Source organism: Schistocerca gregaria, chromosome 1, assembly GCF_023897955.1.
Source record: "Schistocerca gregaria isolate iqSchGreg1 chromosome 1, iqSchGreg1.2, whole genome shotgun sequence".
Classification (NCBI taxonomy): domain Eukaryota; kingdom Metazoa; phylum Arthropoda; class Insecta; order Orthoptera; family Acrididae; genus Schistocerca; species Schistocerca gregaria.
The window spans coordinates 1,111,775,809-1,111,801,130 of NC_064920.1; the positions used below are offsets into that span (position 1 = coordinate 1,111,775,809).

Consider the following 25,322-nt stretch of genomic DNA (forward strand, 5'->3'; position numbering starts at 1 on the left):
CGGCCTCTAAATCTAACGATGTTAGTCCCATAGAGAGTGTCTGAGAGTGTTTGAAACAGCTGGTGACACTTGGTGAGATCCTCTCAACTTGTTAGCTCAACGGGATTTAACTACCAAAGAGTAGCTACAGCTGGATACGATTTACCTGACTCTCTACTTTCACGCCGATTTGGCGCTACTGAGTCAGGTTAACTCAACGATAAATCAATAATTTAATAATATTGTCAAAGAAGAAATAGCTTAAGAAATTCTGCAGAGACAATTAAATTTCTTACAAGCAATAAAAATGCACCGAATTTTCTGAAAAAGGATATTAGAATTTCGGCTGGAGATAATCCAAGAAAATGGTTCGGAAAAAGCTGGTACAGAGGAAAGGATATATAAAACGGAAAAGGCATATGCTGTAACTAAAAACATTTACAACAACAAAAATGCCGGCATAATAAATGAAAAAATAAGGCATTACAACACAGAAGTGAAACCAGAATGTCCATACGCAAACGAATTACACTATTACACTACAATTCAGATGAACTAGAAATGCTGGAAAGGGGAATCACTAGAATTATACTGGGCCCACTGAAATCTGTGGAACGCTGTAAACTACGTAGTAAAGGTATAAATTATCGAAACGTTGAAAATATATCAGTAGTAAATGAAAAAAAGATGACTTATTTTTTGGACATTTATGTTGAATGCGAGGCAGTAGATTAACCAAAAAGATGTTCATATATTTTTGGGACGTGAAGTACCAAGAAGATAGATGCATGAAGTACAAAAGGATTTAGAAAAAAATATATAAAAGCTGAAGAAACAAGTGACAGAAGACTTAGGAAAAAAGTACTGAATACAGAAGGATTTCAAGGTATGAAAGTGAAAAAATCTAGTATAAAGTGGTCAGAAGAGAGGAAGAAAAATATAGAGAATAAACGAAAGTGTAGCGGAACGATAAATGAGGAATTCAAATTGAGTCGTCGTCCTTAGTTGTCCCATCCGAGAAGAAAAAAAAAATAAAATTAAATTTCAATGCAAGAGGCGGTGTTGCACGGTATAAGTATAATGTCTACTGCAACTTGTATTCGAAAAAAACATTAAAGAGTTTGTTACCCTTCTCCAGGATCTCAGCAATGGTTGGGACGTAACGGTACACGGTACACGACCCAAGTTGCCAGTGTTAATGATTTTATTGCAGCGACTTCAAGAGTACTTGGCGTCAAAAGTTTCTCCGTGGCGTAGTATTTGGGAGGCCACCTTACGTCCCCAAACCCTGTGTTACCGTAAGTGAGAGTGACTTTGCGTTAACGGCAGCTGGGAAGGGTGGTGAGCAGAGTGGGCGCTGCGGCGACCGCGCGAGTACTTACGGCGATGGCCGGGAAGCCGGAGGGCTGTGGGCTAGCGGCCTGCACGTATCCGTCGCTGGAGCTGTACATGTCGATGGGTCCCGGGCTGTTGGCGGGCGGGAAGGGCGCAGGCCGCGAGCCCTGGTGCGCATGCGCCGCGTGTGGCGACGCCGGAGGGCCGAAGCCCTGCGCCGCAGCTGCCGCCGCGGCCTGGTAGTTGTTCATCACTGCGGACACGAAGAAGATGCTGTGATGTGGAAAAGATTAGATTTTCAGAGCATGGCGCCGATGGCGACACCTACAACGTGCTAACATGAGGAGTGTTTCCAACCGATTTCTCATACACAAACAGCAGCTGACCGGCGTTCCCTGGTGAAACGTTGATGTGATGCCTTGTGTAAGGAGGAGAAATGCGTACCATCAAGTTTCCGACCTTGATAAAGGTCGGGTTGTAGCCTATCGTGATTGCGGTTTGTCGTATCGCGACGTTGCTGCTCGCGTTGGTCGAGATCCAATGACTGTTAGCAGAATATGCAGTCGGTGGGTTCAGGAGGGTAATACGGAACGCCGTGCTGGATCCCAACGGCCTCGTATCACTAGGCATCTTATCCGCATGGCTGTAACGGATCGTGTAGCCACGTCTCGATCCATGAGTTGCAAGACAACAACCATCAGCATGAACAGTTCGATGAGGTTTGCAGCAGCATGGACTATCAGCTCGGAGACCATGGTTGTGGCTACCTTTGACGCTTCATCACAGACAGGAGCGCCTACGATGGTGTATTCAGTGACGAACCTGGGTGCACGAATGGCAAAACATAATTTTTTCGGATGAATCCAGGTTCTGTTTACAGCATCATGATGGTCGCATCGGTGTTTGGCGACATCGCGGTGAACGCAAATTGGAAGCATGTATTCGTCATCGCCATACTGGCGTATCACCGGGCATGATGGTATGGGGTGCCATTGGTTACACGTCTCGGTCAACTCTTGTGCGCATCGACGGCACTTTGAGCAGTGGACGTTACATTTCAGATGTCTTACCACCCGTGGCTCTACCCTTCATTCCGTCCCTGCGAAACCCTACATTTCAGTAGGTTACTGCATACCGCATGTTGCAGGTCCTGTAGGGCCTTTCTGGATACAGAAAACGTTCAACTGCAGCCCTGGCCAGCACATTCTCCAAATCTCTCACTAACTGAATACGTCTGCTCAATAGTGGCCGAGCAACTGCCTCGTCGCAATACGCCAGTCACTACTCTTGATGAATTGTGGTATCGTGTTGAAGCTGCATGGGCAGCTGCACCTCTACACGCCATCCAAGGTCTGCGCACTGATTTTTCAGGATCTATGCACCCAAATTGCGTGAAAATGTAATCACATGTCAGTTCTAGTATGATATATTTGTCAATGAATACCCGTTTATCATCTGCATTTCTTCTTGGTGTAGCAATTTTAATGGCCAGTAGTGTAGATTAGTACAGCGTTATTCGTATGTTGCTCCAGGGTCTGTATGTCTTGGCGATATGTAGCGGATGATTTGTCTACGTGTTCTGACACCCCTATCCCCTAGTGGTATGGTTTGCAACTAAGCCATGGCGCGCATTATCAGTCAAATCTTGTACAGATGCTCTGTCCACTGGTATATGACACTTTTCTCTATGTTTCCTATTTCTCATGCAGTCGTCTTCTGAAATACTGGAGGTACTTGTGAATAACAATGTATTACTCTGGATAGATACAGTCAACTTGGCATACAGAAGACTAGCCTCTAAGCAACGTCAAGAATACTAAAAACAGTGCGAACCAGAACTCTACTGACAAAGTTCCGGAGGTGGTAGCATGAACGAAAACAAGAAAAAAATGTCAAGTAAACATGGATCTAAAATGCATGCCTTAAGAGATATGAGCACTTGATATCCTTCGCTACAGTGAAACACATCTCTTCTACTCTAGCCCTTAAGGAACGCCTTTAAGAGCACTAGTTTACTAGTTATTTTTTCTTCAAATAAAATGGCTCTGAGCACTATGGGACTTAACACCCAGGTCATCAGTCCCATAGACTTAGAACTACTTAAACCTAACTAACCTAAGGACATCATACACATCCATGCCTGAGGCAGGATTGAAACCTGCGACCGTAGCAGCACCGCGGTTCCGGACTGAAGCGCCTAGAACCGCTCGACCACAACGGCCGGCGATATTTTTTCTTGTTTAGGTCCATGCTTCCTCCTCCCAAACTGTGGAAAGCATGGAGCTTGCCATAGAAGAGGTTTGTTTCGCACTATCGTAACTGTTACGTTATGCATTTTAGAGCCCATATTTTCTAGACAGTTTTTTCTTGTCTTGTTGCATACTGCCACCTCTGAAAGTTTTTCGGTGGAGTTCTGGTTCACCCTAAATCGTAAAGAGATGTATCACAGCCTGGATACGCAGAAATAGCTTTGAACATCAAGGGCTAACCGCCGTATTTCATATGGCGAAAGGAGAGCCCGTACAGCGAACAGATTTCAGCTATGAAGCGGAAAACGTAGCCTCCATAACGGAATATAGGCAACTGCAAACAATAGGCATTTACAGAGCTGGGGTAATATCGCGGCGCTGCCATGAATACGTACACAAAATAACGTTACATGTTTGGTAGTGGTAGGCGTGTAGCCAGCCGCATAAAGTCCGCTTTAGCTGGCAGGGCTGTTTTGTCATATGGATAACAGGCTACGCTGAGAGCAGTAAATACTGGAAAATAATGCGTCCCGGAGCGCCATAATCGCTGGAAATGCCTTCAGGAGTCAAATCGTCCAAATCTAAATAGTTGTTGTATATCTACACTTAACTGGATACCTTGCTATTCAAAACAGTGAATTTTTATTTTTCACAATACTTAACTAAATGCCGGGGACAGAAAGTCTTTGTGTCTTACAGTAAAAGGTTCAAATGGCTCTAAGCACTATGGCACTTAACATTTGAGGTCATTAGTCCCCTACACTTAGAACTACTTAAACCTAACTAACCTAAAGGACACCACACACATCCATGCCCCCGTAGCAGCCACGTGGTTCCGGACTGAAGAGCCTAAAACCGCTCGACCACCGCGGCCGGCGTGTACTGTTGTATTTCCCGCTTATCTAGTTACGTGATAAATTAGGTACCGAGAACCCGTCTTCCCTTTACGCCTGCAGAAAGGTAAACCGTTTACTGGAGCTACCCCTTCCTCCTCGGTAGGTTGTATCCTTCTGCCCCAGATACTCATTAGCTGGTCTCCACCCTCTCTTTCGGCTTTTTCCAGAAAAACAACGGGTGCTGTGTCTGTGAAGCTAATGTGCCCTCATCACGCAGTCGTTCGTAAACTTTTAGTGTCCTGAAGCAACAGTCTTCCTTCTCTCAGCAACTTTATACAAGCTAGACATTCCATTAGGATGAGATCAGATGCACCTGGATTATTCCCTTATTTTAGTTCCAGCGACTGACCAGCGATTGGTTGACCAGCGATTGGTCGAAAGCGAACCATTTGGTTTTCCTCGCTAATGTTTGAAAAGAATCAATATGTGCGCATTGCAGTAACTCCCTTGTTCAAAGACATAATACACACTCTGATGTAGATGCAATGGTCTGGCTTAATTTACTCTACGTTGTCAGCCCTTCTCCACTCATTGCATGGCTGTTCGTTTTCCGAAAATATCAATCGACCAAAAACACCTTCCTCTGTGGTGCACGCCATACAATTACGTCATTAAATAAGGTCTTCTTTTTTGCACAATTTCACCATCGGATTTTTTTTTTTAGTCGCTGATCCATTCGAATAACAGAGCATGAGTTTAAATAGTAATTCGAGTACAGAACGTATAACATTGATATAAGAAGAACGAAAATTGTAGACTAAATCTGGTGACTCGCAGGAACACGCAAGCAGTACACATTAACAGGGTGAAAGATGTCCGATGTAGTCGACCATCGTCACATAACCCGTCCTGACCACCCACAATGCGTTGTCCTTTTGTGAGACGTCGCACTTTTGCCTCCTTTTACTCCACTGTCTACTAGTAATGAGGCTGTACGATTGCGGCCGTTCTATATTGTCCAAAGTGGCAGACATATCTCGTGCAGTCTGCCTCAGATATCGGTGAATCATATCTGCCTGGAGAAACTATGTTTTCACTGTTAGCTTAGAATTCATGTATTCCACAATTAAGCTACCTTGTCGTATATTAAACTGCTAGCTCAGTATTAGCATGAGAAAAACTTGGCTGAACTTGCACTTCCGTAGGCAGTGTCGTTTAAGAAGCCCTGCTCGCTCTGATGAGTAATGCACAAAAGGATCAAAAACTATCCTCATTCTTTGTGAATGCTACAACTGGTAGTCTCCAAATGACGTAAATACTGATATAATGTTGTTCAGTACACAATTCTCCGTCACCTACAGAAATATCTAAACTTGTATGCACTACATTCTGTACAATCAGTAATAGCTCGATTTCCCAATACAATTTTCCTCTCAACCAACTTTTAGCTTTTACTGCAAATGATACCCATTTTATGGAGCTACTAACACTTCTAGTTCCTGACACCAAGCTATTTCTACGCCCACTCGTCACATACACGAACAATGCCAACGGACCTGGACAAAGCTACCGCTGCCGAAGAAAAAGGCGTTAACTTGGTGAAGGTTCTAGAATGTCACACTCACCAGCTAGTGCATCCAACTGAAAAGTGTGATTGTAGCTGACGAAGTATTCATGCGAGATGAAACAGTGCTTCCTATGCTCCGCAGGCTGGCAATACACCTGCCGTATGTGGTTACGCAAGAGGAAGGGTTTCCATAATGAGATTTTCACTCTGCAGCGGAGTGTCCACTGATATGAAACTTCCTGCAGATTAAAACTGTGTGCCGGACGGAGACTCGAACTCGGGACCTTTGCCTTTCGCGGGCAAGTGCTCTACCAACTGCGCTACCCAAGCACGACTCACACCCCGTCCTCACAACTTCACTTCCGCCAGTACCTCAATAATTTTTCAGCATTCTCATTAGTGCATGTCTTAAGCTGTTTCATTCTTCTGGCTTGTTTAACAAAACACAGGAGTTGTCGCTAATGCTGATCACGTTAACCAACGCTTATAGATTTGTACCTCTATCTTTCCGTCTCGCGAAACTTGAACATAAGTTACCGTTACTGCTTAATGTTATGTAAATCTTTTTTGCTATACATTGCGCCACACAGTTAAAGCATCACCTTTTGAAAACCGCGTAATTGTCTCCAACTGCCACGCAGAATTTTGAACTTCGGCCCAAAGTTACTTACATTTTTTCTCTGTAATGAGGCAAAAGTATGGGGCCCAGCTCTCCTGCGAATCATGCAGGACTAGCACTCCTGAAAGAAAGGATACTGTTGAGATATGGGTTAGCCACAGTCTGGGGGATGTTTCCAGAATGAGATTTTCACTCTGCAGCAGAGTGTGTGCTGACATAAAACTTCCTGGCAGATTTAAACTGTGTGAAGGACCGAGACTCGAACTCGGGACCTTTGCCTTTTGCGGGCAAGTGCTCTAGGAGACGAGGTACGGGCTTAAGTAAAGCTGTGAGGACGAGGCGTGACTCGTGCTTGGGTAGCTCAGTTGGTAGAGCACTTGCCCGCGAAAGGCAAAGGTCCCGAGTTCGAGTCTCGGTCCGGCACACAGTTTTAATCTGCAAGGAAGTTTCAAGAGGAAGGGTCTTTTAGTCTGATGAGTCCCAACCCCCCCCCCCCCCCCCTCCCAGCACATGTCGTTGCAGTTTTGTTATCTACCAGCATACCTTCCAGTTATTTCTGCCCGTACAGCTATAATGCAGCATGGGTTGTCCTTAAAATTTAGGCTACAGCCTGGCTATGGAGCGCATTCTGAAGAGTTAGCCCAGACTTACCTGACAGAGCCTGAGTGAGCAGCGGCGTGTTGTTGTTGGGTGTCAGCTGGCCGTTTGTCAGGTCCACTGAAAGCACACAAGAGCAGACGTGAGCGCCAGAGCAGCGGGAGCGCGGCGACAGGTGCCAGCGGTGCTGTGGAGCGGCAGGGGGCGCGCACACAAACACACACACACGCACACGCACGCACGCACGCTCAGGTTGCCGGCAAACCACCACTTCTTAACTACTCTTTTCACCGCCAAAGCGCTCTCTTGCCTTTCACTTCTCTTTCACTGGTGGGCGAGGGGGCTGCCCACTTGGGCAACTGATGATTCAACTTTTGCTCTCACAAGAAGCAAGCTTAAAGAGTATGATGCATAATTTGCCTTACACTGCGTGTGACGAGAACACTAAACGGTCCAAAGTCCAAGATTTCAGGATGTCGAAACTAGGTTTTAGGCAATAATTACCAGGTAAAGGTGCAAGTGTTTTGCTGCAACATTACTCAAACTTTTTTTTTTTTTGACGAATCAGAAGAAGGAAACAACAATGGATTCAAAACTACCACACAATGTGATTTCGTTCCCCATATGTCAGGCTGTCCTAAGCGTGCTAATAGGCACCCACGTCACCCATCAACTTGCCCGCAGGCTCGCACTAATAGTCTAATCTAACCGCCGTGTCAATCGTATAAGTGATTTGCCTTGACAGGGAATAAATCCACCACCTTCAGGGGTGCACAGTTATGTTCGACCTCCTGCAGGAACCTGAAAGTAGCTACAATTGATGACACGGAAAGAGACCGTGGATAGGTGGTCCCAGGTGGGAATGTGGGTCGGCCAATAGGCGTGCCAAGGTAGACAGCGCAGTTTCCATAAACACTGTTTGCGGATGGCGCACCTCAGTAAGCAGGAGATCCCAGCAGCAAATCCCAGGTTGCTACACATTTTCCCTCGTCGCCACTCATTCCGCTTAAAGTTCTGATGCAGCTGACATCAGTAGTACCTTCCCTTTCCTTTCTCCCCCTCCACCTTCAGTTTACATAATAAAAGTAGTATAGCCTACAAGGCAGGTGCTGCACGCGTGTTCTGTGTGTGTACGGACCGTGCCTGTCAGTGGCTGCTCGCTCAAAATAATACGGTTGCACGCTGCCTGACTGTGCATCAGCTGATTGAACGTGAGAACAGCATACACTAAGTCACGTGTAGTTAGAAAATTATCAGTAGATAAAACATTTTATGAGAGTAAGCTATAGAGCAGAATCTTCATCGCTTTGAGTATGGCCCTTTATGGGAAAATCTTGTTTCATCACCTTGAAGCTTATACGAAACATCGAAGTTTCGCAAGTTTTGTGCAAGTCCTACCCACTGCTGATGAAGCTCAAGTGGCTCTCCATCTGCGATCACATAATCCTTCATCCGTACATTCACATGTACTTCCACCTCTCCCCCTACAAATTCAAGTAAAGATTTATCAGACAAGAAATCACTCACAACACAATGCTATAGACTGAAAATGTAGGAAAATTGTTAGAAGAAGTAAATCTGTTTGTGCAAGCATTAAACTCAAAACTGAAATGTGGCTTACACCAAAAGTACCTAGACGAGTTCACGGAGATTTATGTGAAGAAGTTGGGCCACATGTGAATGCAGATTGACATCATTTTAGACGAATGTATATATGAGAGGTTTAAATAAAAATATTATTGCATGCATTTCATTGTTACTTAACCACTTGAATACTTACATTCCTAAAAGTTCGAGACGTAGCAAAAAAGCCACTTATTCGTCCTTCGTAGAGCAGGGCGAGGAGTTGTTCGACATATATCCTATAAATATCTTTCTCAGCGAATGGAAAGAAGGCCTACAAAGCATATTCCTAAACCCTGAATAAGAAAGTCGGGATGTTACCTTGCATTTGAAGAATTATTGCCTGCCACATTACCAACAAACTTACTCCAATAATACGGTTAACCCAAATATAATTAGTTAATTCTCTTGGCTATTCCTTTGTTGCTTGCAAACTAAAGATATCGTGAAGCGACCCTTTAAAATAATTACAAAATTCATATCTTTAACTGAACACAAATTTTCGACAAGAAATGTTATTTCTTTTCTATGCATTAGGTTTTACGCCAAAGATTTGCTTGGCTTGCGTAGTATGCGTTTTGGAAACAAGCTGCCATCTTCAGTAGTTTCAATTTTACTTAAAGTTAACACGTTTATAACATCAGAACGAATTTTACATTACTCACAGGTTTACATATCGTGAATTTACAACAATTATGTCTAAATGAGTGGCTTTGCTTGTTTATAAATAACAGGCACAAGAATGGTATATTAGTTTCCATGGTGGTGTTCCTATTGTGCAGTATGACTGGTGCAGGCTTAACTTCTTAGTCACCTGCGGAAGGGAATTTAGGTCTGAAATTTGTTATAATTAAAACAGAATGGTTGAACGTTGAATGAGGCGTTCTTAGAAAGTAGAGGAGGTTCAAACATAACAAAAAAGCGACAATTTATCTATGGGTTCTCCAAATAAATGTATAGGTCCTAAGCGTTTCATAAAGAACTCAAGATATCAAAATGTGAACAGTTTTAGAAGGGAGAGGAAATAAATGTTATTGCTTGTTTTTATTTTCGCGTACATGGAGCTAAATTAATATCCAAATAACAAAAAACCATTGTGTCAGGTTCCTAGTTCTTAAAATTATTTTTTTTCCACAAATCTTTACATCATAGGAGTAAATAAAAGTAGTTGGAAATGTTATGTAATCTAATTTGCAGTCCTTTACTGAGATAAAAAGATCTCTTGTGATTATATCTCATCACATGCATTTTGCATACTTATTTAATTGTGGGGTTGTTCGCTTTGTCTCTCAGCCTATCCATTAGACTCACAAGAACTAACATATCCGAAGCTGATACGCCTACACTAGGGATAAATGCTGTCTTAGTTCATATAGATGAAAGCAGCACATTGAAACGGTTACTAATACGCTGTACCTCTTATGAAACAAGAGCTGTAAAACAGGTGAATATGAAGCAAAGGTTCATTTGTAATATCATAGAAGACAACAATTTTCCATTGGTGTAATGAGCTTATCTAAGTAGCATGTCGTTATACATTGAGAGATCATAGCGGACTGCTTCACGTGCCTCATGACGAAGGATTCCTAACTCAGTGCACACTGCCATTCACCATTTCTGAAAGTGTGTTTCTGGTTGAGTCTGCCGAATGAAAGCCTGTGTTGTCAACGACCATGACAGCGAAAGAGGAGAGGGTGAAACCTGGTTGTGGTGTATTCGTTACTCCAAATGATCCAACACCAAGGCAAAATGTTTTCTTTCAACAGACTTGGAATCAGTACTGGTGTCATACGATCTTCCCCCATGGTCTATCGTGCAGAAGTTTGTGACCTAAATGAATACGTCAGCATGAAATGTGGTAACAAGGAACCATAACGAACCAATTGTCCTCCCTTTACTGGCCACCACAGTCCAGACTGGTTACATCCGGGTCGACCACTTTCACCCTACCATGTGGTGAAAACCTCAGCTATAGAAATCAGTTATACAGTAGTTACATTCCCATTACATATTATCAGTTTACTCATTAACATAGTCAGTCCTAAACTCAGAAAATTGTTTTTGGGTCAGATGCAGGAATCGTGTATTGCTTTTCCCGGAAAGTGGTTTGTGGAAGAGGGCTTGCTGTTATTGGCTTCTGATCTGTAACCTTTTACAGTGCAGTATTATGTTTGTATTGTTAGGCTGGTAGGGGGTGAAACTGGTGCTTGTACACAATCTACTCCTCTGGAAGATCAATAAGGGGACCGCCCAGCTTACATTCCCATTGCTCATAAACTCATTCCACGAGAGACTGTGGAGAGATTTGCAATTTAATCCAGTACACTGATGCAATACCTGTTCTCCAGTAGCTGTACACCACTACCTCTTCTTCCCTTGTCACTCAAATACAGCCCATAAAAATTTCTACCACCACCAGGATTCGAATCGGCTACTTCTGAGCTAAGCACCACTGCACAGGAGCACGTTATTGATCTTGGGTAAGGGGTAAGTGCAACATATTATCACATGCCTGAAACCTTAATCTGGTACCCTGCACCATTCATTAAATGTTTCAGAGGTTGTCTTTCTATGTAAAAAGAAAAGATATTGCTGTTCTGTATGTGGACTGTCGATATATGTGGTATTCACTCATATATGGTGTATGAGAGAGGGGTGAATAAATTTTGCTCAGCTTGGAGAAGACAATAAATGCTGCAGTGGTTGGCAAGTAAGAAGGCGGCTGCATACTGCATTCTGCATAGACAGAAACAGGGAATACTTAGCAGTATGACAAGCATGATCTCTTTTCTCACGCCTCATGGCCAAGCCGCTGCCTAACCTGGTAATTGACAATGGTGTAGTACGCTCCAAGCTGGGCCACTGCTTACGTTTCTGACCCTCCCAGTACAAAACATACACCCGGAAAACTATCGCTGATTTATGCTACCCACAAATAACGCTACATCTAAGTATATTCAGCGTACTTAAATCATACGAAAACCAACGCTAAATTTGTTGTACGGACAGATTTTGTGGCCGGCCGGGGTGGCCGAGCGGTTCTAGGCGCTATAGTCTGGAACCGCGCGACCGCTACTGTCGCAGGTTCGAATCCTGCCTCGGGCATGGATCTGTGTGCTGTCCTTAGGTTAGTTAGGTTTAAGTAGTTCTAAGTTCTAGGGGCCTGATGACCTCAGAAGTTAAGTCCAATAGTGCTCAGAGCCATTTGAACCATATGAAAAGATGTTGTGTAATGATGCTACAAATGGTTCAAATGGCTCTCAGCACTATTGGACTTAACTTCTGAGGTCATCAGTCCACTATAACTTAGAACTACTTGAACCTAACTAACCTAAGGACATCACACACATCCATGCCCGAGGCAGGATTCGAACCTGCGACAGTAGCGGTCGCGCAGTTTCAGACTGTAGCGCCTAGAACCGCTCGGCGACTCCGTTTGGCAATGATGGTAGAGTTTGGATCGTCATGTGGCACACTGCCCTTGCTATTGGCCTTTGTCTGAGCACTGCAAATCGCCTAAAGTTTCGGACACATGCTCGAAACCTATTGACACACACTGCTCCCTTCCCTGTGCCCACTTTTAGAGCGTACAGGCAAAATGAGCTTCTTTAGCTCACTACACCCAGTGCTACTTTGTGACATAGCTAGCTACAACGTCCCCTTAGAGTTGTGGTAGGACCACGTGTCTGTCAGTTCCCAGTCATCTCCATTACAATTATCCAGGCTGTTATGCCGTGGTTGGTTGATGAATTCCGTGTCAGTTCCCAACGTTTCGTCTCCGACTGCGGGAGACATCTTCAAGGGGGTCCGTAGCTCGATGGAAGATCCAACACAGCCACTGGCTCGCTACTGACAGTCAGTCTTGAAGATGACTCCCGCAGTCGGAGACGAAACGTTGGGAATTGACACGGAATTCATCAACCGACCACGGCATAACAGCCGGGATAATTATAATGGACATGATATTTCCGGCCGTGAAAGTCTACATTTTAGTAATTCCCAGTCACCCAGTGCTCTCCTGTGGGAAGGTGAGCCAGCAAAGTGAAGCTGAGCCGCTGGGAAAGTACGTGGGAGGGCAAGTAAGGCGCTATTGTGGCTTCGCCGTGTAAATAAAGGGCTCTACATTCTACCAGAAAAGCGTAGTAGCAGAGATTTAAGTGTTGTAATGGTGCTAAGAATAAAAGTTTATTGTACGTATAGATATATGGGTTACATATTACCTGTATATCAGCGAGACGTACTCAGACTTACTTCGAGACTGGCGCACTGAGCTGCAATGAGAAATCTAGCGACGCTGTTTCCAGACTGTACGTGACAGAGGTCTGTCCTCGAAACCGACGACGGCAACCCGCTCGGCGAGGATGTGAGACAACGAGTATCCTAAGGGAGTCGGCGACGGAGAAATTACAAAGCGACAACCGCGAGCGGGGTTCGGAGGCAGAAGAGAGTGGTGAAGACAGAGGCAGAGAGCGCGAGGAGAGACCGGGAGGCGTGGCACGTACCTGCGAGGCAGCGCGCGCGCAGGCTGTCTGGGCCGGGAGCGGGCACTCGTGCTGGGACTGTGCTTACGTGTGGCGGCGCGGTGCTGCACGGCAGGCGGCAGCTCGCGGCCGTGCGCCGCCTGGTGCAGAGGCGCCTGCTGGTGGTGGTGCTGCTGCTGCTGGTGGTGGTGCTGCGCCGCGGCCGCCGCCGCCGAGTAGTCGTAGAAGGCCGGCGCCGCGGCGGGCTGCGCGGGGGCGGCGGCGGGGGTGGCGGCGGCGGCGCGCTCGCCCGCGGCCGCGCTTTGGGGGGGAGGGAAGTATCCGTAGCCCGCGAAGCCTAGAACCCAGCGCAGGACACGTTGGTGGCTGCGAGCTCGGAAGGTCGCCCGCCACCACCGCCCCGTGCTCGCCGGGCCCGTGTGTGAGTGCGCGCGCCCCTACCTACGCGGCTACTTGACTGCCAGAAGCAAAGCCACAGTGGTGATTCTAAGGGTCTCTCTCGTGGAGCAACTTCATTGCACAGGCAGTTGCGCTGCTGAGTCTCCTCAGCTGTTAACCTCCGCAAATTTCACCAGTGTTCACGAGGTATCCGAAAAGAAAGTAAACAAATTTTGTTACCTCTCGAGCCCATCTGAAGGGTGTGGGAGTGCGCACACCTCTACTACTGAACTGTGGGAAGAGAACCTGCTTCGGTGATTCTACAGGTCAGCTAACATGCTCTCTCGTGGAAGAACGTCCTTGCACAGGGGGCTATGCTGATAACTGTTATACTGACTCAGTCTCCAAAGCTGTCAGTATCCACAAATTTTAGAACTACTGAACGTACGAAAAATATTTTCGAGACTGAAATAAACAAATTCTGTTGGTTCTAAATCTATTAAAAAACTAAAAACCCGCCTCGTTTGCAAAAAAAGCTCCTAGTGTTAACCCAGGTTTCGGCGTAGATAACTACACCTTCTTCAGAACAACAATAAAACCCACAAGTGCCTAAGAAGATCTTTCTCAATGATTAAAAGAACACCGTAGCTATACATTTATAAACGAAAAAGAAGAGGAAATACAAACAGTACATATGTACAAAGTCAAAACCACTTCTTAACTTAATATTGTACGCTCCACCTCACACCGGCCTATGTTCGATGGGCCATGACCCGCCATAAACAGCAGCCAAAAAAAAAGAAAAAAAAAACATAGGCCGGTGTGAGATGGAGCGTACAATATTAAGTTAAGTAGTGGTTTTGACTGTGTACATATGTACTGTTTGTGTTTCCTTTTCTTTTTCGTTTATAAATGTATATCTATGGTGTTCTTTTAATCAGTGACAAAGGTCTTCTTAGGCACTTGAGGGTTTTATTGTTGTTCTGAAGAAGGTGTAGTTATCTACGCCGAAACCTGGGTTAACACTAGGTGCTTTTTTCGCACTCGAGGCGGGTTTGTAGTTTTTTAACATATTAACCAACTATTGTTGAGGTGCTGCAATGTTGAAGGCTCTTAGGTTCTAAATCTGTTGCATGCCTTTTGATTTGATGCTGCGTTAGGCGCTCGAGAGCCGTTATTGCTGCCTATTTATCCTAGCACTGTCTCCTTTGCTGCACAGTGCTTACTGAACCTTATAATCTGAATTTTACCCTCCGCAAGAAAGCTTTACATGGACTTCAGGAATTAAATAGGCCAGTTACGATAGCCACAATAGCACAGGGACTGTTCCTCGATAAATGATGTCTCTGCATTGTCAAAAAATGTTCAAATGTGTGTGCAATCTTATGGGACTTAACTGCTAAGGTCATCAGTCCCTAAGCTTACACAGTTCTTAACCTAAATTATCATAAGGACCTATGCCCGAGGGAGGACTCGAACCACCGCCGGGTTCAGCCGCACAGTCCATGACTGCAGCGCGTTAGACCGCTCGGCTCTGCATTGTCTATCCTCATATATTATTGATCTATTGATAGGCTTAATCAACATTTTCTGATGGAACTAAATACTGTCCTCAATACCACTTAAGTGTATTTAAAACCTGTAGTGTTCTGCTACGACACTTGTCATTGTTATCACCCATTTTTTTTTCCAAGACCAGGCGTGTGATATGTTAAATAGGGAGGCCAGGACTGAGAGTATAGCATAATTTGTGCTCCATTGCTAGATGTTTACACGCCAGCGCCAGTGACATATATGTACGCTAGCAGCCTTGTTCTTGATATTTATGACCCTGCTGCCGCCTTACCACTCTTTCAGCAAAACAGTTTCGTCCTAATAATTTACAAGTGTCCTGTCATTCTTGTTATATTTACAAGAGTTTACAAGTGCCAGCAAAGAAACTGTATACATCAGTTTCACTGTCTTGGCATAGAAAAACGTTATCAGTATTGACCATATGGAAAAATACGCCCTCTGCATATAATTAAAGGTCGAAAACCTTGTGTCTGTGACTTTAACGGTGGTCGAAATAGTTGAGGTTAACAGCTCAGTCGATCAACCTGTATTACAGCACTACTCCACCTTAATTTCGAATGAGGAGCCTCTATGAAGTTGGGAAAGTAGGAATGAGGCAGTGGACTTTGAGCCACACCACTCTAACTCACTTGGTCTAGACGTTTGCCGTTGAGCAGCGTCTAGGTGATAGACCTGGTCCGACAGACACTTTTCGTCTGTCGAGGAGTTTATCACCATATTCATCCAAACACCACATCAGCATACTAAGCAAGATGCCGTTACAAAAAGGTGCATTCATATCAGTGTGGTGTATCAATCGACTCTAACAGTCCAGAATCACTTCCCACACAAATGTCTCTCGAATGGTAGGAAGAGATGGGAATCACTGGGTTCCGAACAGTGGCTTTATGGAGGACAATCCAGTACCTTCCACCAGGAATCCCGCAACAATTCACATGCAATTATTCAACGTATCATCAGTTGAAGGCTGAGTAAATTGTGTGTAATAAAATCATGGTGACTATTTTGAAATGTGGTCAGTAGCCGTTCTGTACCATACAATATCAGTTTAGCTGCTTGCGGAATGACATTTGTTCCCGAGAGAATTTATTCGTTGACGTTTTTGAATCACCACCGTATTTTTCCACCAGACCAGAATATCAGCCTCTTGGTGGGGTAAATTGAGGGAGACATTGGTAGAACGAAGCTCCGACTTGCCCATGAAACGGACTCAGACAACCCAACGTGTCCCACGGACACAAATTACTCACAGTTTCGAGCCCGGCAGGAGGATCCTACTCGAATAATGCTTCCCAGCTTTGATACAAAATTGATAAAGAAGACATAACTTCAGGAGGAATTGGAAGAAATAGTTACTTGTCCTTTAATTTTGTATCTTAAACTATTCCTCCTACTTATTATAGAACAGGCAGTAAACCAAATTTTTAAAACCGAACCGACAGGAAACATTTCTGATGAGATCAGATTCTCACATCGGTGTAAACCAGTTTGAAAACGTTACTGTACCAGCACTCACAAAAATACGAAAAGAAGACAATAACAAAAGAATTATTTGGGATTAAAAAATTAGCAAGAAAACGGAAAATTTCGTGCTATCGTTTCAGGAGAAGAAACTGAAAAACAACAGCATATGGATGATCACTACGACATGTCTGGATATGTCTGCATTTCTGTTAAGGTAATAATGACGGAAGAACAATGATGGAGGCTCACAAATCAGCAGATGAGTACCATGGAAACGATATTAGAAGAGGCGTTCGTTTGAAAATTTTAGTTGCTGTACCAACGCAGTCTCCCGACAGCGCTTTAAGCGTGGCAGTAATTGGATGTTACTAATCCATCTTCCCAAGGTAAAAAGTATGGAAAGAGCAAACGATAAACAGCGGGATGAAACTATAGAAATATGTTTATTTCTACATAACAAGTTTCAAACTAGGGACTCAAGATACGCGAAACGATCCATGCCCGTCAGATTGTAATAAAATCCTAGAATGATAGTTCTAGAGACACCATAACCAGCACAAGATAAAAGCAGTGTCGGATTTGTTTCTTCCAGGACTTACATTATTTCCCTATGCTGCAACACAACTTCCTTAGCTTTCAAAATTCCTCCTGGTAACACACTAAGCATACAAACAGAAAGAGCAATAAAATTGGATCCGTCCGGTTCGTAGAACTCTGGCGAAGAAAAGACTTACAGAAAAAGTAAGAAGAAAAGATACTACTATTACGAAAAAATAGATGTAAAAAAGTAGAAGAAGGAAAGTAAAGGTTGCAGGCGAATTGTCAGTGAAGATTAGGATAGTAATGTATTTATAAACGACAGAAAAATTTATCATTCCAACTAAAAGCACTCACCGTTATAGAAGAACGTTGCTTTCATTGGGCAGGTTCTGTATAGAGAACATGCTGTGAAACAGAACGGCAAAAGAGAAAATGACACTTTTATGGTGCACAGAAATTAGCCGTGAAGAAAAAGCAAACGCCATAGTGGAACATTCTCGGAAAACACCTCCCCATACGGACTCTCGAAAGACAATTAAGCAGCAGTTCTGGATTTACCCAAGCCTACAAGTTGACTGTTTAATAGTACGACGACTGTAGCTGATTCTGCCATCAGCGTATTCACTCAAATCATTATGCTTCGGAACGCAATCCTCATTGGACGTTCCGCAAGAACCGTGCCTTTTGCGCTAAAATCAAGCATCTGCAGTTCTAAGCGGATTTTCGAAATCTTATTCATGCTCAGCGGGCAGCACTGACCGGTATTTCGAGCAACGCGAACAAAAATTGTGTTTCTCCTGATGTGTCTAATTACGTTTCTGTCAGCGGAAAATGTGCCAAACTATAACCATAATCAAATATTTATGTATCGTCGAATACTTTAATAGACCGAAAATGTGAAAAATAAAATCGAAGACCAAATTGTTAATTCATTTCTATCCGCCTACGGACCGTCACCGTTCCTGCTCAATTTGTATACGGACTGCCTTATGCCGCCATATGATATTTAATCTATCCAACCTTGAACTAACTGTCCGTATGTGTACATGATAGAGGCAGTACACATTTCTACTTATGACACAGTAAACAAATTCTTTTCCAACTGTTCATGAGGAAATGAACGACTTTCTTTTCATGCAATTCAGATCCCTGCGTATCGGTAATGTCGAATTACACGCAAAAAGCCAAGTCTATGAATTCATTCGATCTTTTTTGCGGGTTGACTTACTAAATAAGATGACTGTAAACAAAGGAGCAGTATCCACAACATCGTGTGAAATTCTTGAGATGCGATCTCCTTCGTTTACCAGGTTTCTCTCAGCAAACATAAGACTTCCATTCGGCCTTCGTATAACTAATTTCAAGTGTAATTCCAGGGGGCACAAATTTAACCCCTGGTGCTTTAGTTGAATACAAAGATGCACAGATCACAATTAAAGTCATCATAACATGCTAAGCGGAAGCAGTATCTCGTTTTCAGTTCGAGTGCAGTACTGACAGCAGTCAGGTACTCTACAGCTGTAATTTTTTCATTTCTATCAATTTAGAACTGCAAATGGCGAATGAAGCTGCTTTTCACCTAAACTCGTTACAGTTTCGTTAAACGTTTGATTAAATCGTCCCAAATGTAAAAGAACAGCCTAGTTGGACCTGATAGATATTTCGAGTCATTAGTCAGTGCAGTTCTCTTTAAGTATATTACCGATAATTTCAATGTACAGGGTGGTTTTTTTTTTCCACCATGTATGAACTCTAGGAATTGATCGATGAGAGGATACCGAAAACAAATGTCTAATGCACGTATGTCCGGAAATGCATGGTTTCCACGCTAGCGACCATTTATTTGATCTTTCATTTATGCAGAGACTGTGGTCTATTACGCGCTGTTCCATGCAGCCACAGTTACAGTAGGTATGGTTTCCTCCTAGAGTGTGGTACTGTTCCTCATACGCCATGCCCTAGCGCCCTTTTCTGCTATAGTCATTGGTAATGTGTCCGATTCACCTCTCTTGCTGACTCTCTTTACAGTGGATGTGATACAGCGTTGTACACAATGGTTCCGTATTCGAATAGAAGGCTTACCGGCATGTGTTGGCATACGGAACGGCAAATGGCAACAGGCAGTGGACAGCAAGGTTGTATCAGGAGACCTATACCCGCCGATAACCACAGCATTCAATGTTTGCAACAGTTTTTCGCCATTTGTCTGAGACAGGGTTGTTTCAGGAAGCAGAAAATCATGAAGAGCGTGCCCGAAATGTTCGGACGCCAGACTTGGAGGAAACGCCCTGTCGGTACCAGGCAGTTGGCTCGTCATTACTGGGTAAGTCAGACGACCGTGTGGTACATTTCCCATGACAATTGTTACCTCCCTTATAACTTATACCATGTGCAGCGAACGACAGACTTTCCACATCGGGAGCAGTTTTGACACTCGTTTCTTCATCATGTCAACACGATTTCCGGATTTGTGTCATCCATCCTATTCACGTCTTCAACTCTCATAAAAGTCATCTGTGGGATAGTATGCAGAACACCCACAATATGGTGACAGCGAATCATCAGCGTCGGCGCAGCCGGAATGCATGGGCCGTGATAATTGTCGACCGTATTTTGTGACCAGTCTTCCTTCCACGTCGCCTAACAGGCCGGAACTAAGGGCGTTTCTTGCGGGTGACTTTGCCTCCCCTGCTGGAAGAAGTGCCATTGATGATTCTAAGGGGTCTGTGGCTGCTACATGATGGTGCTACAGCCCACTCCGCCATTAACGTCCGAACCCATCTCAGTCGTGTGTTCGCTGGACGATGGATCGGAGGAGCGGGTCCAGCTGCTAGTTCACCAGATCTCAATTCGTGCGATTTCTGGTTATGGGGCCATCTGAAAAGTATCGTGTATGATGAGTTCATTCTAAGTGTGGTGACAATGAAACAGCGTATTCATGCTGCCTTTGACACTGTTCGGGTGCAGCCTGGCCTTTGTGAACGTGTAGACAGAACATGCTATGACGCGTACACGCATGCGCTGAGACACATGGAAACCATTTTCAACACATATTATAACTGTGGCTGCATGGTACAGCGCGCCTTACACCACAGTCTCTGCAACAATGTAAGATGGAATAAATGGTCGCTAGCGTGGAAACCATGCATTTCCGGACATAAGTTCATTAGACCCTTTTTGTTCCGTATCCTATCGATCAATCCTTACTGTTTGTACACGGTGCAAAAAATTGCCCTCTAATTTTAATCTTCTTTTGAAGACTAAATAAATGATATGTAACCCTATCAGTAGAATCGATTATCTCCACGTGAAAAAATTTACAATTCCAGTTGCGGTCACCTGCATAATTTATCAAATCCAAATCGTTTCAAATGTGGATTAAAGTTGACTTAATGCCAGGTCAACCTCTATGATATGTGTAGTCCAGAGTCGATACATGTTAGACTTCACAATCATTCGAAAACCTATTCAACCTAAGTAAACCGAAACAGTTTTCTTCGATGATGTGACTAGGGAACGATGTAAAATGAAGTGTCTCCGTTTCATACATATTTCACTTCAAATGCGCTATATATTATTAGTGTTTCACGAATATATTTACGTATTTTCCATTTTTCGGCTAAAGTAGACACGAAATACGTCGTTCTACCTACTGCTGCGTAAGGATCTCAGACACTAATTAATCTAATACACCTTACCTCTATCTACCATGAGAAACTAAATAACAACAGGTGAAAATGTACTATTTTTGTCTACATTGAGTCGAAAAATGGCAAATACTTGGTTTACAATCCTTCAAGTGTTCTTAACTACGGATGCAGAGTAATAATTTGAGCTCGAGTAGTTTCTGAGATTTTCTTCGCGTTTTGCACTGTACGTTGAAGATTCAGTATTGGTAGTCCTCAGTTCAGTACTGTTTACCGTTTTTATCTGTACCCTAACAGAGAAACGTTGTAAATGGCAATGGATCTGGAGTTTGAATTTTGTGTCCGTAGCTACCTACCGAAAGTATAATCTCAAAGTGTTTCTAAGCAGTGATGAACCCCCCTTCGTTTGTTTCTGATTTTCGGTACCAGTCGCACTGCCCTGGATATTCCGTGCTACCCACGAACTACGGGTACGGTCGGTAGGATGGTCTGGAACGCAGGGAGTGCAGGGAACAAAGAGTGATGCTCGTGCGGGCCACGTGGCAGGCATGCACACACTACTAGGCAAAAGACACGGTACTTACGTGGAGCTGGCGCCGCCCAATCAGACACTCACACACACGCGGGCGCGAGCAGCGGGGGTGGTGGGACAGGGACGCTTGCGGGCGGCGGGCAGCGGGGGGAGACTTGGGGGCTCCCCTGCTCCGGGCTGGCCTGGGGATTCCCCGCCTGCGCCGGGGTGGGGGAGGGGATCCCCGCGCTGGGCTGGGGAATTCCCCGCGCCCGCCCACCGCTCCACAGCACAGCACAGCACAGTGGCACACTTCGCTCAAAACACAGTTATACATGTCCAACAAAAGCCGTCAAGCTCTGGCTGTCAGTTGCTTGTTCGAGCTTGGCGACAACTGATTGTTATTTTTTTAATAAGAATTACAAATATTATGGAAGAGAAATCAATTTTAGAGCGACACAACTGGTTGCAATCAATAACTGGAGCAAACTGAAGCTTGTTATAAACAGACATTAATTATTAAACATTTATTATTGAAAAGTTACTCAAACTCAAACACATTTAAGGCAGTACTAGAATTAGTGTTACTCTCAGCACTAAATGCACTAAAATCCTAATGATACATGACTATCTAGAAATCACTTTTATAAACTATCGAACATATATAGCTGTTATCTATAACACAGTACTATTGTACGAGAGGGAGTAATTCACATATTTTTACCTATCTATAAATTATATATATATATGATAAGTACAGGAGCAAAGTCAGATATATAGCAGAACTAAGACATACATTAAAATATCACAGACTTAACTTGTACTGAGAAGCAATGTGCTATTTGCTTGCAGAATCATTTGCTTTCAAAGAATGGTCAACGAGAAAACATTAACACAGTGAATGTTGGTAATTGTAGGCTGCTAAGCGAATTGTAGAACAAAAGTGACCTCAACAGACAAGACAGCAGAACGATTTGGAGTCAGACACGAATACAGGTAAATATCTTATTGCACGACACGTGTGAATGAACCCTCTCGTACATTTAGTGTCACCTACGTGTTAAATGTAGCGACTGGATTACCCCTCACTCACTCAACACACACATTCCACTACGCTATCACTACGACTAAGATCTCATCAGCTGGAAACTGTTAGTAGTACTATTCTAACAACAACTTCTCTTTAAGACACTAATAGAATCTCGAATGAGGAGCCACCAAATAGGCGAGAAGTTACTGTCTGATTCTCTCCCAAACTATTAAGGGAAGACACAAATGTTAGTAGCCTACCTACATTAACAATTAATCTGTTAAGAATTTGTCTAAATAGGCGACTGACCAGCTACTGCAGTTTTAAGTTACCACACTTCGAGCGATTATGTACGAGTATAACTCCTAAGTAACAAATATTATTGAGTACAAAAATATGTCTGTTCTAACTAGTGCTTTTACAAGACTAAACTCTACTGGTACTGTTTATACTATGGAACATAAAAAGTCTGCAGATAGAAATATGCTATGAATCTCCACAAAAATGACTAAGTAAAGAATATTTTATGAAGAATGTGTTCTAACTTTGTTTGGTCTACTCGCCCCTCGCAGCAGAGTCGGCGCCCGTCTTCTGGTCCGTCGCTGTGGAGTCGGAACCACAACGCAGGGCACACTCTTCTTCTCCTAATATTAGCTTCTTACCGCTCTCACAGTCCTATCCTGACATGGTGGACACTCTGGGACTCGTGTAGTCAGAGATCTCTACTTCCTCCTGTCTCTAAAGCTGTTGTCCTATCCTCAGGATAGGGTTGCCTGAACTGCTTCTTTTTGCCTTCTTGTGTATGTTTGTGTGTTTGTGTGTGTGTATGTGAGAGAGAGAGAGAGAGATTGGTGCGTGTGTGTGTGTCTGTGTTTTCGCATGCGGTGCGATCTGAGCTACTTCGTGCCGAATAATTTCAATATTGTCGCTGCACTTACGTGTTTCTGGCTGCCGCGTGTGAAGTTTTGTTTTCAGTTGCAATCTTTGGTACTGTGTAGGTGCTTCCAATGTACATGCACAACTTCAGGTGTTACTTTCAGCATGTGTACCACTATATTCCCATAGTTTTTACATGTCCTTAATTTACATAATTCCATTTCTGAAACTGTAAATCAGTGTCGCGGAAGCCCAAGTATCTGCATTTTTACATCGTCTTATATAAGGGTGTCCTTGATAAGCCATTACTTCATGTGTGTGAATATGTATGTCTGTAAGTTTCCTATCTACGTTTATAGGATATTGTTACGCTAAATAGTAAGCAATCTTCCAGTTTTAGACACCTATCTGACCAAGAATGTGTGCTATGTACAGTATTGTTATGTGCTTGGTACGTGTATACAGGTATTTGCAACTGTTGATTACAAGGAAGAAGGGCTGCAAGTGTTTTACGCTCCACTAAAAAGTATACTTATGAAACTATTGTTTATGCATTCATTATTTACAAGGATAAAGCTACTATTTACACTCAGAAACATTTCCAATGTTTCTGCAAACAGTATGCAACTACAGTTCGGAAACGAGAATATGCGACAGCACCAAGAATGAATGACAGAATAGATACGCTATGGCCTTCTATCTCCTCAGATGTCTGACCCATCCAGATTATAATACTAATCTCAGCTACGATTAATCGTTCTACTGAGGTCGTCATAATCTCAAAGCTACAATACCAAAAAATGTCCAGGCACTATTGATGTAACCAGAAAAGACTACTCGTTAAGACGACTGCGGTTGGACAAGAGAGTACACTATGATACGGATGCTAAGACTAATGTTACAGTGGGTGAGTACTTAACATTAACTATGTTAAGGAAACATTCACTCATTTAACCACTGGAGAAAACAGGTTTATGCAGCTCACATATGTAAAGTGTGTGCTAATCCAGAAACTTGCATTGTCTGCCAGGCACGATCATCCCGTTGTTAGTGGAAACAGTGTCGACGTAAGGCCTTGATTTGATGGAAGGTCTAAATGACAATACTGTTGTCAAATTTAAGCGTGAATGGCGTTCTATAATCTATAAAAAAATATCTATCCGATGAGTCGTTAACTGAAATGTTGCCTTTAATTATTATATCTCAAACTGAAATACTGGGAGCACCATTCACGTTTGGTAGGCTGAATTCATACAGTCCTGTAGGAAAAACTGTCTGAGAAAATTTACATTTGATATTGTTACGCCATTATTTACATCTTAGAAGTATTAAATGAATACCGAATTAAAACATCAGCATTCTGTGTGAAATTACGTTGCTTCGTAGGACAGCACACAATCTACATATGCTCTCGGCGCGTGTCCCATAACGTTCCATCTGCAGAGGGCCTGTAGGTTTTGCACAAAACACTGGCATTAGAGCAATGTCTTTGTCGTTAAGAAGCCACATACACGAAATACTTTAGCGTTGTTGTTTCCGTCGCAGCAAAATTATGTAATTAGAGTTTACACAGAATCTCTTCGGACGAAACTAGACTGCGGCAGAAGTCACAATATATAACTCCCTCAAATAAGGAATAAAATAAATGAATGTCGGTTATGAAACGGTGAGCAAGGCGTAGGGCAGCTCACGATTGAGTAGGATAAGACAGTCACAGTTTTTGAAGGTGCATCACACACTACATTCAGTCATGCAAGAGAACTAAGGGTTATTTTAACAATTTTTAGCCTCTAGCGTATCTTTGACTGCGTGACAGTTTTAATGCCGACAAGTTGTCGAATGGCTGAGCTGAGACAGTTGTACTTCACCATGGAAACTAAGCCCTCGACAATTTGTAGTAATATCTCTAATTCCAGAATTGCTCGCGGTGACAGAAGTGCAGTGTCTCGCTGAAACACATAAGAGTACCAGAGAAGAGTATGGCAGGAACGAACTCGCGGAGCCTTCCTCTCTTA

The 25,322-nt window shown here is 43.5% G+C and overlaps 1 protein-coding gene across 1 annotated transcript in view; it reads right to left on the reverse strand.

The window, feature by feature from the left end:
• The window catches only part of LOC126283425 (RNA-binding protein Musashi homolog Rbp6), a 1,171,251-nt gene that overhangs the window by 28,517 nt on the left and 1,117,412 nt on the right, over positions 1 to 25,322 (reverse strand). The window contains exons 10-12 of the mRNA XM_049982271.1: positions 13,375 to 13,623; positions 7,237 to 7,302; positions 1,362 to 1,567 (exon numbers count right to left, since the gene is read on the reverse strand). Of these exons, the coding sequence (XP_049838228.1) occupies positions 1,362 to 1,567; positions 7,237 to 7,302; positions 13,375 to 13,623 (521 nt within the window). The remainder of the gene's footprint in view (positions 1 to 1,361; positions 1,568 to 7,236; positions 7,303 to 13,374; positions 13,624 to 25,322) is intronic.